Raw genomic sequence first — 18777 nt, forward strand, 5'->3', positions numbered from 1 at the left:
AAACATAATAAATAAGTTAAAATAAACCCATGCTACATTCTTACTATATATTCTATCATATCTGTTTCATGATTATATAAAAAATTTAATGCAAATGAACACTGAGCTGCAGAAAATAATAATGGAATTCAACATCAGTAAAAACAAGACAAAAAGGTTACCAGTATGTTATATTTTATAGAAATGTTGTAAGTTCTATGCCCCCCCCCCACAAAACCAGATCATAAATCTTTTTCTGACTTAAGAATTTAAGGCATTTAGACCCTGGAATAATGATGAATACTGCCTTAAGGCCATCAAAACTTGTGATATATATAATACATATTATACATGTTATAGTTCAAATCCATGATGTATTTACTATCAACATAGAACAAATCTATAATGTTGCTTGAAATTTAATGGCATTTGCTTATTTAACCTATTAAATCATACATAGGTTAACTAGTCATTTATATACACAGTGGATAAATTGTGTTGTTATATGGCCTGCATGGGAACATACTAATGACTAATGATGACAAATTACTGTAAATTTAGAAATTATTGCGAAAAATGCGACAGGAATATAATCGCAATAATTTAAATTCGCAATTTGAAAGTTTTATATGAATTGAACAGGATTTTATTCAATATCGCAAAAATTAAAATCGCATTTTAGTCTTAAAGGACAAAATCGCAATAATAAATGCTCGCAATAATTTCTGAATTTACAGTATATAAGACCTTATAGGTAAATTATGCAATTTAAAAAAAATTCAAATACTTAAATTATCTTAAAACAGAAAAAAAAAGAAATTGAAAGTATATATATGTAAATGTTGTTTGAGTTTATACTTGTATAATGCAGTCTTGAATAACAACAACAACAGTTAAAAATAATATGCCCTGACAACATGGAAGTGTTTCTACACATGTATATTTGCCTAATTCCCTGAAGTACTATGAATATCTTTTGTAGAATGAGACAGATACCACTATCTATTGTGATTATTCCCCTTGATAATTATACTCATAATGCAAGGGAAAATGTTTTCCTATGTCAATAGTTACCTTCTATTCAATCAAAAACAAATAATTGTTTTTTGAAAGATATGTTATGTACTTTCAATGTTTTAAAAACAAATTGATTTAAGGGAAAACATATTGAGAAACTAAAGTTCTGTCATCCATTACATTCAGGTTTATAATAAAAATGTATTATATAATTTAAAATTGCATAATTATAAAAATTCCTGGCCAAATTAACAGAAACGGCTAGTGACCAGGAAAGCACAAAAATTTACAGCAAGCAATCAAATAGGAGGCCAATTAAACTAGACACAGTCTGAAATATACTGTAGAACTGATATAGCATATTGAAACATTAGTCCATATTCATTAAACTACAGAAATTATATGTGAACGTTTTCACACATTATTGCTAATTGAAATGAATAATATTTATAAATCTGAAGAAACAGAAATTCAATGTGAATAAAACCCCATCAGTTCATCAAATGATTTGAAATATCTATTTTTAAGATTCGAAATATATATCCCTCATCGAGTTACAGATATTAGCAGACACAATAATGTATTCACCAAAAGACAAATATCACAAATAATTGCACGTTTTATTGTTCTATAAGTGCAGATGTTGTGCTGTACAGGTTATTCCCCCTTGATGAGCTACTGTCTGCACTTTGTGAATTTTATGAATGGGACTATGAGTCTTTGTGTAACAAACTATCATCATACATAGAAGATTCTAACTTTGGATTTGCTGACAAGTAAATCTCCGTCATAAAAACTGGTTTCTATTATCACATTCCCACTGAAAAAAAGAAAAATAAAGTAAATTATTCCATGACAAACTGTCAGATGTACTTGGGGTCATGAAGCATTTCTTAGCTTTTCATGCCAGTAATTCATAACATAATATGGTTGAATGAAAGAAAATCCCTCTACATTGTACTCATTGAAGCATGACTGAGGGAGACAGATATTCCTGTTCTGCTTGATAAATTAGTGGTATTTAAATTTCAGCACTCTTGGTTACTTTATTAAATAGCACAGTTTTTAATGCTTTATTTGGTACATGCTTGAAAATTTTCATTTGCCTGCTCAATTAAATTTCTCATTATTTTTTATGTGTTCCATCTAGTTTTTGTTAAATAAGCTAGATCAGCCACAAAACAAAAGTCTGTCAAACATGCATCTAATTTAAACATTACTTATAAGGGTAACTATAAGCAATGAGGAAAAGGTTATCTGATATCAAGAAGTTGTGTGATCATATGAATGGTTTAAATATGTTTCATTGTATTACTTTAGAACATTAGCTGGCATCATCTGACTTTCTGGAGCTGCTTCTATCACAGACTGCCATGTATTGGTGGAATCAGGAATTACAAAGCCAAATTCAAAATACCATTCTAAAAAAGAAAAAAAAATCTTTGTACCTTTTACAGAATTGCAAGCATGAAACAAGAATAGGATAAATGCCTCGCTCACAATATCACATTTGCTAAAAACAATAAATTTAGCATATATATTAAATACTTTATTTCATTAAGAATGTGTGAATTAAGTTTTTTGTTCATGTTACCACAAACTACCTTTAACCAAAACTTTTATCATAACTTAAACCAAAACCTTCAAACAGACCGACAGTTGCCCCTCTTTTATTGTAACTGGTGCTAAAATTATAGTTGATGATTACATATATGTATCTCAGTTTGTAATAATCTTAATTTCAATAACTCTAGAACGACTATCTTAAACAGTTATACACATTTCAACATTTTTGTAAAACTCTGTAAAATTACATTGCAATCAAAAGCATACTGTTGGAAAACTGATTAGAACTCACAAAAAATGTTGAAGTTTTGTGATGACTTAGGTCCAATAAAATTTGGAATGACTTTAATATCCAAAAATCCTCAAAAAAAAAAGTAAACAAGCATTCTGAGAGTATTGCATGGCAATACATAGTCCCCTACCAGGTAAAAATTTATTATACTGGAACAAAATGCTAACTTGTTCTATAACTTCTCATGGTGTAAACAAAAAGTAAATATCATGTCAATATCTTCAAGCATGACTAAAAACAGTGTAGAAAACTAATTATATGAGTGAATTTTTCAAGTCCAAGACTCCAAGGACCATAACTCTGCACAAAATTATTTGACCGAAACAAAATTTTGAACTTGATCAGTAACTTGTCATGATAAAACTATATATATACCAATTATCAATCAATATCTAATAAGCATGATGAAAAAAACATCAGATATGATTAATAGTTCTCTAAAATTAGATATGATGAAATACAGTGTATATCTATTTTCAAATTATAATCAAATATAATTAATAGTTCCAAATATGTTTTCTTTCATTTGTCACAAACTAATATAGATTTGTAACTTATCTATAAAATGTCAACAACTTTTATCTACACAATGTAATGTATTGAAATATATACATTAAAAAAAATAGATTATGATCTAATTAAAGGATTTCTCTTGAAGTTCATAATTTTTTTTTATATATATATCATGTATATAGCATTCAGAAAATTAGTTTATACTAAATAACAAACAAACCTGCCAAAAAGTTCTTCAAATAATTTAACAAAGAATGTCTTTTAAAAAATGAGTTATCTCCCTTTGTAAAGAAATATGGTTTAACATAGTACTCCAACATTAGATATGGTCCAGAACTCTGGACTAAATCATCAGACCGGAACAAAATTCTAACTTGATCTATAACTTGTCATGATAAAACTATATACCAAATATCAAATCAATATCTTCAAGAACGAAGAAAAAAAGCGTGGAAAGCTGATTTGCCGGACAGAAGGACAGACGGACGGAGTGCAAACCTAAAGTCCCCTTTGACTTCGTCGGTAGGGGACTAATAAATGGGGAATGTGTTCATAGGACACAGATGATGCCCCCACTTGCATATCATTTAAAGTTATAAAGGGACACAACTGAAGAACGGTAAAAGTGACACTACCCAAATTTGTACTTGATCTGAGTTTTGTGGTAATAAGTATTGTGTATAAATTTTATAACATTTGGTTGCGGCTAACTTAAGTTAGAGAACGGAAACAAAAAATTCATCAATTTTTTCATTTGTAAAGGGGCATAACTCTAGTACAATAAAAGTGACACCACTAAAATTCAAACTTGATCTGTGTTTTATGGTAGTAAGCATTGTGTATAAGTTTCATAACATTTGGTTGAGGCAAACTAAAGTTAGAGAACAGAAACCAATTTTGAGATGTAGGGACGTACAGACGGGGAAGGGTAAAACTTAATGCCCCCTCTACGCTACGGAAGGGGCATAAAAATTCACATATTCAAATGAAAGAAATAGGAGGAAAAAACAAACTGATTGATCCAGAATATATAGCAAAATCAAGGTAGTTAAAATATAATGTATGTCTTCTTAAGGCTGGTAAGGTCTTGGCCTTTATGGGGTTAGTACTGACCGTTATCACAACAAAGTTTTAAACACAAACTGTCACTTGGGGTACCCAATTCTGACTCCCTTAAAGTTAGAGATTTAATATAAACAGAAAACTCTTTTAAAGTGACAATGTTGATCTAATGTCAAGGCTTAGATATATGATCAAAATGTTGAGAACTTCAAAATCCAACACAATTGTCTATTTGTAACTACACAAACTTTAGCCTATCAGCTATGGATCTGAAAATTTAGTTTTTAACCTTGTCTCAGACATTTTGTTCTCATAGGCCTATTTCTATCTACTGACTAGTGTTATACTGGTTTTGAATTGAATTGGACATGTACATCTAACTACATATCAATATGATACCTTCTAAAATTTTGCCTTTAAAGTAAACTTTTTGTTCTAATCTAAATTTGTCCATCTGTTCCTTGGATGAAAAATTAATTTCTCTGGATACTGTTTTACATTTTAAGATCTTCTTAGGTACACGAGCTAAAACATATAACATGTTAAAATTATGTATTGACCAATAAAATTAATTAAGAAATAGAAATTTATCAATGAGGTCTCTTTCTAGGAAAATAGTTCCTATCTACCAATTAAATAAGCATACACTGATATGTATAGGACACAGATTTAACATTGCATTAGACAAGGAGCATTATATATATGAAACTTATCACTGTTTATATAAATCAATGCAATTCAAATATAACAAAGAAATTCAAGACAACAACATGTTATGTGATACGGGTCACATGTTTTGCTCATTGTTGAAGGCTGTACAGTGACCTATAGTCACTAACTTCTACATCAATTGTCTCTGGTGGACAATTTCTGACTTGCAAGCTCACAATTTAACAAGGCTAAAATAATAAAATTCTCTGCTGGGCGGAGCTTGATACGATCGCAGAGGTCGAACCCTGAACAGTTGGGGCAAGTATGGACACAACATTCAAGCTTGATACAGCACTGAATTTGGATTGTGATTAAATGCTTGACACAGCATAGGTTTCTGACACAGAATGAATGTGGTCTAAGAACTTAAAATTTTTTAATTTACCTATTCAAACCATACCATAATTATTTGCTTTTATATATAAATCAGAAATAACTAATTTAAAATGGAAAATTTTAAAGAAAAAAAAGGAAAAACGTTTTGGGCAATTACCCCCAAACTCAATTCCAGCTTTTCCTTTGTGATATGGAACCTTGTAGTACAATTTCAGAAAGATCCATTCACTTACACACAAGTTATTGTCATGAAACTAGAAAATTGCTTGTTTTTTGCCCTTTTTATGGCCCCTAATTCCTAAAATTTTGAGGCAATTACTCCCAAAATTAATCCCAGCATTCCCTTTGTGATATGGAACCTTGTGGTACAATGTCAGAGAGATCCATACACGAACACACAAGTTATGTCTGGAAGTTACCAAAAAATGCTTATTTTTGGCCCCTAATTCCTTAACTGTTGATACCATAACCTCCAAAATCAATCCCAAGCTTCCTTTTGTGGTATTGAACCTTATGGTAAAATTTCATGGAGATCCATTCACTCTTACTAAAGTTAGAGTGCGAAAACCAATGTGTCTTCGGACCACGACGAAGCCAACGTCATACCAATATACGACCACAAAATTTTTGCGGTCGTATAAAAAATAGGTTTGTTTCCCCACACCCCGACTGACTTAAATTTTTCGTCTGAACTCTGATTTCCAGAAATAGCTATCCAGATTTGACTTCTCACTTAATGTGTATTGGCCTGCAATTGTACCTATCTATGTTTGAATATTCATAATCTGGACTCAATCATCTAATTATTTCTGTTTGTTTATTTCTACGCCTTTTTCGTTCAGCCATATTGAATTTCATCGTGATGTCATTAAAGTTCCTTATATACTTTAATTCAAAAAGTCCCCCCCCCCCCAAAAAAAAAATAGTGTTGTGTTTTTAGGCGAACACGTGTTTCCAGATAGAGTTATCTTGTCTTGAGTTTATTCAATATGAATGAACGAAATAGACATAGAAATAAATAAATGGAAATAATGACATGATTGTGTCATGGATATGAATATTCAAACATAGATAGGTACGAGCTACGTAAAGGTGGAAAATAATGAAATTCTTGCAAATAAATGCGACCTGAACTTGGGTCCCATACCGAAAGTTTAAACAAAGGAAATCTGTAGCTCTATGTCTATGGTCCTCAAAAATAAAGAAAATAAAGACATTTCATTGGGACCTAAGAGCTACGGTCCCACAGCTACATGTAGGTTTCTATATCATAATATGTCTGACAATACGTTTAAAAAAAAAAAAAAAAAAACCCTACCTACTGACCCACCAGCAAAAATCTGGAGCGGGGTGTGGAGAAACAAAGATTCTTTTAATTGCAGCCCAATCTACAGGAAAGACAAATCTGTCTCTTTATCTGCAAACATTATTCTGACTTTTATCTGACTGGTCAATGATTTTTTTCCTTCTTATTTCTATATACTGGATGCTCAACAAAATGCATCAGATAAGTTAAAGGAATCAATACAACTATTGACTCTGAGAGATTAAAGATTAGCGCACCATAAAAGTTTTGAAGAGTGTGCAATTTTTTCATCTAAAACTGTCATTTGCCAAACATAATTTCTACATGCAATTGCAAATGATACATACAAGTTACATGTACATTGTACATGCATGTAATGACCATTCATATAGAAAAAGCCTGTTTCATGAATGATTAATAAATATTACTTTACTCATCTGTTTTTCTAGTATGTGCCATCAATTATTTACCTTCATGATCTTTATCTGGAGATGACCTGTAAAATAGCTCGTACAAATTACAATGAAATATGAATGTCATGAATGTTACCATTATTTCTTTACTGGTATTATTTACTAATGACCATTACACAAGGTTAGGTCTTCCTGCATGTGTTGTTGTATGAAATTGACTCTGATCATACAGAGGCAGATATTAGTGAAGGTCAGTTGGATTTCCTATACCTCATCAGCATTAATAAAACTTGGTTTCAGTAAGTGCGAGAATCTATGCTTAGTTTTCCTGAACAAGCATGAAACATTTGCTATTGGACATTAAGCAACAAACCATCTATCACTCTTTGCTATAATTACATTGTAATTATGGTTTTCCTTACAACTGTGTTTTTGTTGCTTATCAAACTGGTATTAGAGTCGAGAGTTTTTTCTTTAAAATTTTTTTTTGTACGGTCTTCTATGTTCCCTTTTTTATTCCACTGAGATTAAAAGAAGAGCTTTCAGTATTAAATAAAAAAGGGTTATATAAACCATGTGTTAATGTGCCAGTCCAAAGTAGAGAGCTTCATCAGCAATAGTCCTTTTGCATAAAGGGAATTTATAGCTTGACACATTGTGTGTGTTGTGTACACATCTGTTGTTTTTTTTAAAAGATCACCTTTTGTGTCGAATATTTGTCTTGTTGACATATTCATTACATCTCTTATTCATATGAATATTTGAAATTCACTATCTATGTTATCAACAATTACATATATTTAATATTTAATAAAAGTTAAAAATAAATCATAGTGAACATAAAGTTTGTATGTACATATATATGAAACTGTTTAATTATACATACAGATCATCACTGGACTGCCATAATATTCTACCACTGTCTGCATCTCGTAAATTCATCCAATTTCTTTTTTTGTGTTAAGGAAAATTCTTCAATTGAATATGATGAAAGCCCTATTGACCATAGAAGTTTGCATGAATTACCAAGCTAGAAAGACTTTTATACATTAACATGATAAAAATAATTAAACATAAAAATAAGATGTGGTATGATTACCAATGAGACAACTTTTCACCAGAAACCAAATGATGTAGATATTAGAAACTATAGGTCACCACACAGGTCAGCCTTCAACAACGAGTAAAACCCATACTGCATAGAAAGCTATTAAAGGCCCCCACATGTCAGACAAAGCCAGAAAACTAACAGCCAGATTTATAAAAGCATTCCATCTTAGGTGACTAACTTTCAGAAATATTCTATTTTTTTTATAACAAAATTTTATCAATACTGTAAACCAATTTATCATTGCTGATACTTTTTTCATGTTTTAGACTTTCTAGTCAACTTTGGGTTGATTTATTTACCTTAATTAGATTTTCTAACTTAGTTGTTGAATCAATCTACATGATACATGTATTATAAGTTATTGTAAGAAATGGTCCAAGTTTTACATACATGTATATTGAAGACAATTTATATTTGACATTTTGGGTTGTTTTTCTTAAAGGGGTTAAAAAAATCCATTAGCCGGACACCTAGGACTAGAACATTAATACTTTTCAGGCAATCAAAATTTGTTATCCAACATGCCTGACGGACTAGTAAAAAATATTCTTGGCTTATTAAAACAAAGAAAGTGGAAAATCCCTTCCTCATTATTTTTATCCTAGCCATTGGGATTCTATTTATACTTCATCCAGGATTCCAGGAATTTGAACTGATATGTGAACACGTTTAAAAATAGAACATATTAAAGAACCTTTGTGAGCACGCTCACATACCCCACGCCCCCACATTGTCACTGGACAAACAAAATCTCACCAGATTCCTAAGATCAAAGACTCATAACTCGACAAAAGTCAACTGATAAAAATTTTCTTGTGGATATATATGCACATTTACATATTAAGTCCTCATTAACTACAAACTTTCATGAAATTCTGTTATGTGGTTTCAGAGAAGTTGCAATTACATTGTTGCAGTAGTGTATTTAGGCCAAAATTCTAAGTTCAAAGGAGCATAACTCCTAGAAAAAAAATTGAATCGTAATTTCCTGTCGATATGCACATCTACATAATATGTCCTTATTATCTACAAAGTTTCATGAAATTCTGTTGTGTGGTTTCAGAGGAGTTGCGATGACAAACTGTTGCAGTAGTATATTTTGGCCAAAATTCTAAGTTAAAAGGGCATAACTCCTAGAAAAAAAATTGATTCGTAATTTCCTGTCGATATGCACATCTACATAGTATGTCCTTATTATCTACAAAGTTTCATGAAATTCTGTTGTGCGGTTTCAAAGGAGTTGCAGTGACAAGAACAGGACTGACGGACAGATGAAAAACATTATACCCTCAGCAACTTCGTTGCGTGGGGTATAATAACTGGGTGGACTGGTATCATGAATGGATTGTAGTTCCTGTACTTAATGGGGCATTAGCTGTCACTTTCATGTTCACCGATTTGACTCAAATTCTCATATTTGATTTATAACATACTAACAGTATATCCAAATTACAATAAGTCTGAAATAAACAGTTAACAAAGCATTTACTGGATAATATATATCAGCATTTCATGTGTATTTTAGTCTAGACGCCATCTAATTAACCATCGAGATGACCTCTGAAGACTGCCGGCAGTCACATAACCCAATATAAACATATAAATAGATAGCGACCTCATGATATTGAACTTTTCTAGGTCTGTTTGATTTCATGTCATAGGTTAAAAATATAAGTTAACCATTGTTTTTATCTGTATAAGAATAATTTTTTTGTAGATGGAATCAGTCAACGAATGGTTCACCTTTGTTTCACTTTCAATGTTGACATTATTTTCCTTTTAATGGCTGAACAGGACTAATACAAGCGTAACCAATCTCTAGCTAATGGATAAATTGAAGATCACATGAACACGGAGTCAATGGGGTTGAATTATTCACTTACAAGTGAATAATTCATCAGCGATGTTTCTTTGCTTTTTGCCAAAATTGAACAAAATTGGCTGCTAAAAGTGAATTATTATTTCATTATTTCACTTTTACTAACATGACTAATGATTGAAAAAAAAAAAAAAATCATATTCTAATTTCTTCATATCTCGTCGCTACATTGTAATGCCCCTTTAACATGTTTAAAAAATATCGATTTCTCAATACTGGGGGTATTGAACATTGCTCATGCTGAGACATTTAATTAACAGTACTGCAGGATATGATGCATTGATCGATATGACCTGTCATGGTGGACAGCATGAAACCATGCAACAATGTATATATATGCTTCACATTTTAGTATGGGCACCCAAGGAACATTGTCAGTTTCGAAACAAAGAACTAAAGATGAAAGGGGAAATGAGGCTGAAATGTCTTCAGAATGTAACAAATTCATCATGTTCATTTGATTTATTTTATTAAATATCATGGCCTTCAAAACAATGGACACACACTTTTCATTATGCAGCAAACTCTGAACTTGTAAAGCAACTTGGACTAGCAGGTCTGTTTTGTTGGGCTAGCAGTTCTTCAAACAGGACTAGTAAAATCCTGCCACCAATAAGTACTGGTCTAGTGAATTGTAACAAAAATTTTTAACACCAGTCTTATTGTGCAAGTCACATAAATGAGTCATTTTTGTTGACTTACATGATTGAAAATGGTGCACTAAAAATTCTGTGATTTTTTATTTATAATCGAAATTTTCAGAGTAGGTTAGACTATAAAACTATAACAGAAACTGGAAACAGGATAACCAATACATGTACATTGACCTGCTGTTACTCTATATTGTGTGTTCTCATTGAGCTCTATATACTTGACAACCATATCGGCATTGAATGGATCTGAAAATTATTATGATCATTATTAAAGAATTGTCAGTCACAACAACTATCGATATTCATGCGTAAATTGCACATTGTTGCATATGTGATTCTTTTTTCACCTGCTTCTTTTTTTCTTTTTGAGGGCTGTAAAGAAATCAAGCAACATCAATTTTCATTTTGCTTGACGTTTACTTGTCATCTTGGATCCACATGTGTTTTCTCTCTATGACAAGAGGGCGCTTTACTAATATGTAGAATCATCCTTTTTCAAAGTACACAAATCATCGCATTAAAAATCATTTTGGATGTCTCGTTCCTTATCCATAACTTTGTCAAGAATCTTTAAATAGAATATAACGCAGACCTCGATGAGAACACCTATATAATCAAAGCGCAAGCGAAGACAAGTCAATTCAATCGACAACAACTTGTTTTACTTAATGATAGCACAGTTTCATTTATTTGATTTTTATTTGGAACACAATTTGAATCGGCGATTTCCTTAATTTGAAACGGGGAAATTTCAGCAGGTGCCGATGCTCATTGAAAACCCTGATGACGATCTATTGCTTGTCCCATAATCATGAACATGATTTAAAGTGTGCCCAAATATCTATTCCAGGTGCAGAATTAAACAGGTACTGCATTGACTTAACCCGGGTGCTGACCTGACTGGCTTACAATGTATTTTGAAGATGCCAAGTGACAATTGTCAATTCTATTTTTATTTTTAAACATTTTGATGATTATCAACTACGTAAAAATTGAGGAGGACATACAGGTCTGTGTCAACAGAAACACATGGAGAATAAAGGGATGTCATGTTCTCATAAAGAAGAGCGATAGATACATAGAAAAAGTCGACAAAGGGAATTTAAATTTGCATGTGATATAAATGTCACAAATCAGGATGTCTCAAGACGCCGATATAGATTTGGAAATTTGTGAACATAATTGATGTAAACAGATGTACAGTTATCTAGCTTAAGGATACAGTTTGAATCCTTTCATTATGTCCTCTGCTTTAGATGGCATATTGATTTATAATATTGTTTTATCAAAACTAGTCTGGTTCTGATTCACGATTCTCCAATGTCAACAAATTTAGAAGTAGTTCGTTCAATTTTCCTACGCGACAATCTTTATCATATGAATGTTTGTATGATTGTGTTGTTTATAACGAGCAATACACCTTATCGCTATTCCCGCTTGACCCGAGAATCTGTCCCGCTTGAACTTTTGACGTCATACAACAATCACTTTTCCATTGTGGCGTCAGATATTTTCTATTATGACGTCAAAATTTTACGGGAACTTTTGTGATGTCCAGTAATGGCGGACAAATAGCGATAAGGTGTATTATAACCTGAACTGTTTAACTTGCATCGAAATCCTTAAATTTTAATCCATTTTGATAAATATATTTTGCAAAAACAAGCAACCAGGTTAAAATTTATGAGCATGAGACCTACTTCTCACACGTACCGGAAAGCGTCATATTTGACTTAAAAGATGTTGTTCGGCTAATATTGGACGATGGACTGTGTTTCTGAAAATCTTAGTTAACACTTATACTTCTTTAAGAACGCTAAAGAAGTCATATGTAAATACATACTGATTAATAAGTTCTGATATGAGTAACTTCAATACAAACTTATGAAATACAAGTCCTCTTTGCCAGACTTTGGCAGGTTGGGGATTATCTCCAATAAAAAAAAAACTAAGAAAAAAGAGAAAAATAGTATTGAATGCTGAATGTCTTACAAAATGTGGAAATGGTTTTTGATGGGTGTCAGTTTGACTTTCTATAGGTGCCAAATTAACCAAGTGCTGATTGACTTCCACCCACTTATTCAATAGAGTTGAATCTGCTGATTATAAAAGTCATACTAATTAACTTGCCCCACTCATGACAAGGAGTTTTTATATTTGTTTATTTACATGCTCACCCCAACTTCCAAATTAAATTTAGACAGAAACTCCAGTTGTCATTATCAAATGATTATTCATGTTATTTATGAATTAATTCTGTATTAATTTCACCACATAAAACAGAAAATTAATATTTGATTCTGAATGCAAATTGTCCGTTGCTTGATTTCATAAAATATGATTCATTTGATTCACATAAATGGTGATGTATTATTTATAATTGTATGATTGTGCTATATTAAATTTTTTTTTACTTTTAAACTTTTATATTGCAATATATTGAAAAAAGCATTACTTGTCAGTGTTCCAGCTAGGATTTCAAAAGGGCAGGGAGCCAATCATGAAAAGGGCACTTTAAATAGCACGATGATTGATATTTCAAAAAGGGCATGTCAAACATTGTCTTATGTTAACTGCAGGAGTATTATCAGTTTCACTATAAGAAAGTATTCATTTTAAATGAAATAATCTTAGCAGTTAATCAAAATGAAAATATTACTGTCTATAAATAACAATGAAATGTAACTGTTTCTTGTTAAAAGGGTTTTTCCGAATTTTCCCGCCACATGGCTTTCAACAAATGTAAACAAAACCTCAATTTGTGATCCATACATGTGAACCTCCCGACGGGAGGACAATAATCCCGGTTCAGGGGTCTCCTCCCGCCCTCCCGTTGAAGAGAAAAAAATCCCGTGTATAAAATATTTCATGAATGAAAATTTTCAGGCACCATTTTTTTTTACTACGATATTTACAAATGTTTGTTATTGAAGACGAAAAAACCCGAGAGTACCGAACATATCCGGTGTAACTGACATTACCTGTACACATCACATGTAGATACCTGGCCAACGGTTAACTACATGTAACAAGTGATAATAGTTTGATTGCATAATAGACAGGTGTCAGCTCAGGTGATAGAATATTAATATGGCTTCTGTCTATGGCACACGCAAAGGATGATTAAAGGGAAATACCGGCAATGATCAGCTGATGATAAAAAAGTGGAATGTTGTTGTCAAAACATTATTGCCAATATTGGAAGGTTTCGAACCCCGAAAGAAACATTTAATTAACTTTCAACTCATTAAAAAAATAAAAAAACTATTTCGCACTCCAATGCGTACATTAAAGGATTTTCATCATGCTCAACAAGATCCAAACTGACAGCAGAAAACATTGACTCAAAGACAATCCACAGTATCCTGAGTTTAAAAATCAACAAACTGTTACCAGGATCAGGATTACTTATATATTTAGTGCAGAGTCAAGTTTATTGAAAGCAGCCAAGTCAGCTTGTACAATTGTACTTTTTAGTCTTACATGACCAAGTGTCAAAGACCAGTGATTCTGTTATTAAATAATATATGTCAATGGTATATAGATCTATATAGACAGTGATTTAGCTAAAAATAGTAAAATACTTTACACTGTTTGAGTCTTAAAGCTTAAGTTTTTTAGAAAAAAAACTTTTCTTAATGCTTATAAACCATGCATTATTATTGTTATTGTTTGTATCTATACACAAAGAAAAGGTCAAAGCGCTTCATTTACAAGCAGTCAACAATCAATTATCAAAAACAAAGCAAGAAACATAATCTTCTCAATATTCCTTTCAGCAATGTGATATCATTTGAATATAAAGGCTACAAAGGTACTATAAACACATATTACATTGGATGGAAGATTGAAGAAAAAAACAATTTAAAAGACAATTTCTACATCATACTGTTACATTTACGACAAAATTTATGTCGATAAAAAACCTCCTGATCTGAGTCCTAATCTCCTGATTAAAATTTCCCAATGTCCTGATCATGCTGATCTGAGTTTCACAGTCCATCACATGTATGGTGATCATGGATTACAGCTTTAATTAATTTAATTTGGATATAGATATTCAATGACAGGTACAGTCAAGCATTGTTTTTACTTTCTTCTGGATTAAAACTAGTTTAAAAGATCAATTTAAAAAAAAAATGACATATTAACAACAGACGATCTATGGATACATCAAACGCAAATTGTCATCTTTTGAGAAATATTGAAATTGAAATGCTGACTGACTGAAATTTAATGAGAAAAATTATTACAATGGTCAATTATGAAGTTTAAATAACGGATTAATGACCCATCCGATGTCGATAAGTGGATTATCTGTAATCACAACTTATTACACCTGCTGTAAATGTTAATTAGCTGAGGGTCATAAACTTGTCATAAATATGAAGACAGGTAGAATAATTGTATTTTCATCAAAATATTACGGAAATAAAGGCATGGACTTATGAAAAAGGGCAGGGCGTCTTAAAAAGGGCACAGGGCGGCACTCAGTAAAGGGCGGGCGGACCGCCCTGTGAAAACGACCTAGCTGGAACACTGCTTGTTGTGTCAAAGCAAGTCATAATACAACTTATTATCATACAAATGTCATTTAATGATTTGTTTTATGCCAATTAAAAGATTGGTAACTTAAATGTTTGTTATTGCAATAATAATAAGCTCCTAAGGTATTTTTTGAGTAAAACTAGTTGAACATTTTTACAAACATTTCGGTAAAACTTTCCACAAATGCCTAGATTCCTCACCAACATACATACTTAAATCTCAAGACAAAATGCGTTGATTCCCATCACCAACATACATACTTAAACCTCAAGACTTGAGGTTTAAGTATGTATGTTGGTGATGGGAATCTATGCATTTGTGGAAAGTTTTTCCGAAATGTTTGTAAAGTGAAACTGAAAGAATCTGATTCAGAGGTAGAAATCTATTTTTATCTCTGATCATATTTCATTGACAAATGCTGTGTATCTACTAAAGCAGCATGGGGTTAATAAAAATGACATGTTAATTTAAAGTTATGCAGTTAACTGATAAAAATACTGATAAGGTGCCTAGTCAAAACGACAAGGGTTCACTGACTTATTTTAAAGAGTGTGAAGCATGTTTTGGTGTTGATTAAAAGAATTTAAAATTGAGAATGGAAATGGGGAAAATGTCAAAGAGACAACAACCCGACCAAAGAGCAGACAACAGCCGAAGGCCACCAATGGGTCTTCAACGCAGCGAGAAAATCCCGCACCCTGAGGTGGTCCTCAGCTGGCCCCTAAATAAAATTGTGTACCAGTTCAAAGAAAATGGATGTCACACTTAACTCCAAAACATATAAATGAACTAAAATTAAAAAAACATACAAGACTAACAAAGGACAGAGGCTCCTGACTTGGGACAGGTGCAAAAATGTGGCGGGGTTAAACATGTTTTGTGAGATCTCAACCCTCCCCTATACCTCTAGCCAATGTAGAATAAAGAAACACATAGCAATACGCACAGTAAAACTCAGTTTAAAAGAAGTTTGAGTCCGATGTTTATTTGTTTGATAAAGAAAACCGCTTGTCCTGATTTTGAACTTGCTTTAAAAATTTCTAAACTAGCAGAAAGGACCAAAAATCTTTTTATTGTGTTCAGGTCTTCATTTCTCTGAAATACCACTTAAACGTGATAAAAATGTTTTTAAAATTAGTGACTGAACATGGGAAATCTGATGAAAATTTTTTATAAATATTTTAAAAAATGTCCTCCATTTCATAAAGCAAAAAATGGAAGGAGTTTAGACCAGCGCATAACTTACATCTCCAAAGTTGTTAATGCACTGTCATGCTCCACCACCATGGATTAGTAAACAACGAAAGAATAAAACAAAAAGTAAAATCAATGACCATAAAATTGGTGGTGGTTAGGGGGAGGGGGTAAACTAATTCGAACTCATACTTACATGTACTCTTAACACTAAAACTCCTAAACCTAACCCTAAATAATGACATACCGGTAGTCATGATAGTAGGGGTCACCACACTTAATACTACAATTAGTTTTTGCTGTTACATGATCCAGTTACCCTACCTGTTCATATATTGAATGACAGAAAAACATATCCTATCATATATTTTTTGATAAAAAAATACACCTGTAGGCTGTAGCTATTATGATTAAGCTATTTCATAGGTAGAAAAATAGATTTGACAAAATATATTTTAAATTATTTCTGACCATGATGGCTGGTTTTAATTGCATCTGTGAAGCTTTTGATTTAATCAACAATCTGATGATATATTTTATCTCAATCTCTTCAACCTTATCATATATTTTTTAAGCTCGAAAAGTGATCTATTCCATTGACTCATCAGTTCCACTCGTTTAATAATAAGTGCCCCCTTGGGAAGGCAAAATGCTGTACATCGAACAAGATTTTGCATTTATCCCCTCAAAGAGTTTTTGGGGAGGGAATACTATTTAATAACTCATAAATTGCTCTCACTTCTTTCAACCTTTACAAAAATCTCAAAGCAACAATTCATTTACATTAAATTAAATGTACATTTATCAGAAAAACACTTTCTAAAAATAAGAGTCATTTTGTCATAGAAATGGGTGATTACACATGTCAAGGGTTAAATGCTGACCAATAAAACTTATCTGTACTTTTCATGAATAAAATGTCAATCAAGTAGTTGTTACTTGATTGACATTTTATTCATGAAAAGTACAGATAAGTTTTATTGGTCAGCATTTAACCCTTGACATGTGTAATCACCCATTAATATTACAAATCATATACAGCCACGTCTTATGCCTTTCGTGCATTAAATAGGTTAATTTGAAAAATGCTCTAAACATGCACAGTATATATGTAACAAATAATAACGAAGTGACTTTCAATTAAACATATTTATTAATCATATTTTGACACAAAAAACTGGAAAAAGGATGTATGAATTCAATGAGGAAACGAAAAAGGAAGGTCAAGGTCATACAAAAGCACAATGTACAACAGTTACTAATCATGCTAACATGCATTGTATTCCATGATACATTAGGTTATTTTCTCAGGTTACTTTCAGGGGAGAAGTTATATATCTTGCTGTGTCTGTGTTTGTTTTCATGGTCTTTTAATAACAATGCATTTTAATGGACATTGAAATATTTGTTTAGAGTAAAATTTAAAATCAATTGGGAGCATATAAAAAATTTCCAGAAATGTGTTATCATGGTTATGTGGGGGAAAAAAATCTATTCAATATACCGGTACCACAGTAACTAGCTTGCATCATACATGTCACATATGTTTGATAAAAATAATGAAAATCAATAACGAGATTAGTAACAGACACTTATACATGTTATATTTACTTTAGCAGTGATAGGAAAGGGAATCAGATCTCAAACAGCTCTTATCATGCTCATCAAGACTCTTTAACTCATGTAGATTGAGAATATACTGGAGCGCTATATCTTTAGAACCCTGTGTACTAACCCACTTGTTGACATCACTCTTATAAACATAAGGCTTCAATAACTTGATGAAATTTCTAACATTTTTATGGTAATTTTAGATGGACTTTTGCCATGTGTACTTAATTCTTACTATCATGACTATACTAGTAAAATCATTTGTAAAAAATTTCAGTTTTTAAACAGAAAAGATGGCTATGAGAAATTTGGTGGAGGGGGAATGTGGTGGATCAAATTCACTGATGAAATTGACGTCACATTTCACACAGGATAGAGGATTACGACAGGTATATCTGCTAAATATAGAATGTTCTCAAAAAAAGTGTATTGCAACATTTTCTTATTACTTGTATAGCAAATAAATAATTAAAACGGAAAAATGATAGTTAACAGTTGAAGTGATGATTCATAAATATGTATTGAAATAAATTCTTTAATTTGAACATACATTGTACAATGAAGTAAAGATGTACATTTTGTATCT

The 18777-nt window shown here is 31.7% G+C and overlaps 2 protein-coding genes across 4 annotated transcripts in view; one reads left to right on the forward strand and one right to left on the reverse strand.

The window, feature by feature from the left end:
* Positions 1 to 323: 323 nt before the first annotated feature.
* Positions 324 to 12180, reverse strand: LOC127719966 (retinal rod rhodopsin-sensitive cGMP 3',5'-cyclic phosphodiesterase subunit delta-like). Its single transcript, XM_052226348.1, has 6 exons — positions 12061 to 12180; positions 8082 to 8144; positions 7253 to 7278; positions 4829 to 4954; positions 2312 to 2417; positions 324 to 1816 (listed from the first exon to the last, which is right to left on the reverse strand). Exons 1-6 carry the CDS (start codon positions 12099 to 12101, stop codon positions 1735 to 1737), a joined length of 444 nt encoding a protein of 147 aa, XP_052082308.1. The 5' UTR covers positions 12102 to 12180; the 3' UTR covers positions 324 to 1734.
* Positions 12181 to 12554: 374 nt separating this feature from the next.
* Positions 12555 to 18777, forward strand: part of LOC127719954 (peroxisomal targeting signal 1 receptor-like) — a 156587-nt gene continuing 150364 nt past the window's right edge. For all 3 annotated transcript variants that reach the window (XR_007990567.1, XM_052226324.1, XM_052226325.1), the window contains exons 1-2: positions 12555 to 12669; positions 18469 to 18580. Coding sequence is in view for 2 of the 3 variants with exons in the window: in XM_052226324.1 (XP_052082284.1) it covers positions 18485 to 18580 (96 nt within the window). In the remaining variant the exon portion in view is untranslated. The remainder of the gene's footprint in view (positions 12670 to 18468; positions 18581 to 18777) is intronic.

This window comes from Mytilus californianus, unplaced genomic scaffold (assembly GCF_021869535.1).
Source record: "Mytilus californianus isolate M0D057914Y unplaced genomic scaffold, xbMytCali1.0.p SCAF_11, whole genome shotgun sequence".
Lineage (NCBI taxonomy): Eukaryota > Metazoa > Mollusca > Bivalvia > Mytilida > Mytilidae > Mytilus > Mytilus californianus.

Coding starts and splice junctions, on each gene's coding strand:
- LOC127719966 (XM_052226348.1), bottom strand. CDS start 12,101: ATGCCATCTAAAGCAGAGGACATAATGAAAGGATTCAAACT. Junction 8,145..12,060: donor ATAATGAAAGGATTCAAACT/GTATCCTTAAGC, acceptor ACACAAAAAAAG/AAATTGGATGAATTTACGAG. Junction 1,817..2,311: donor ATGCCAGCTAATGTTCTAAA/GTAATACAATGA, acceptor TCTTTTTTTCAG/TGGGAATGTGATAATAGAAA.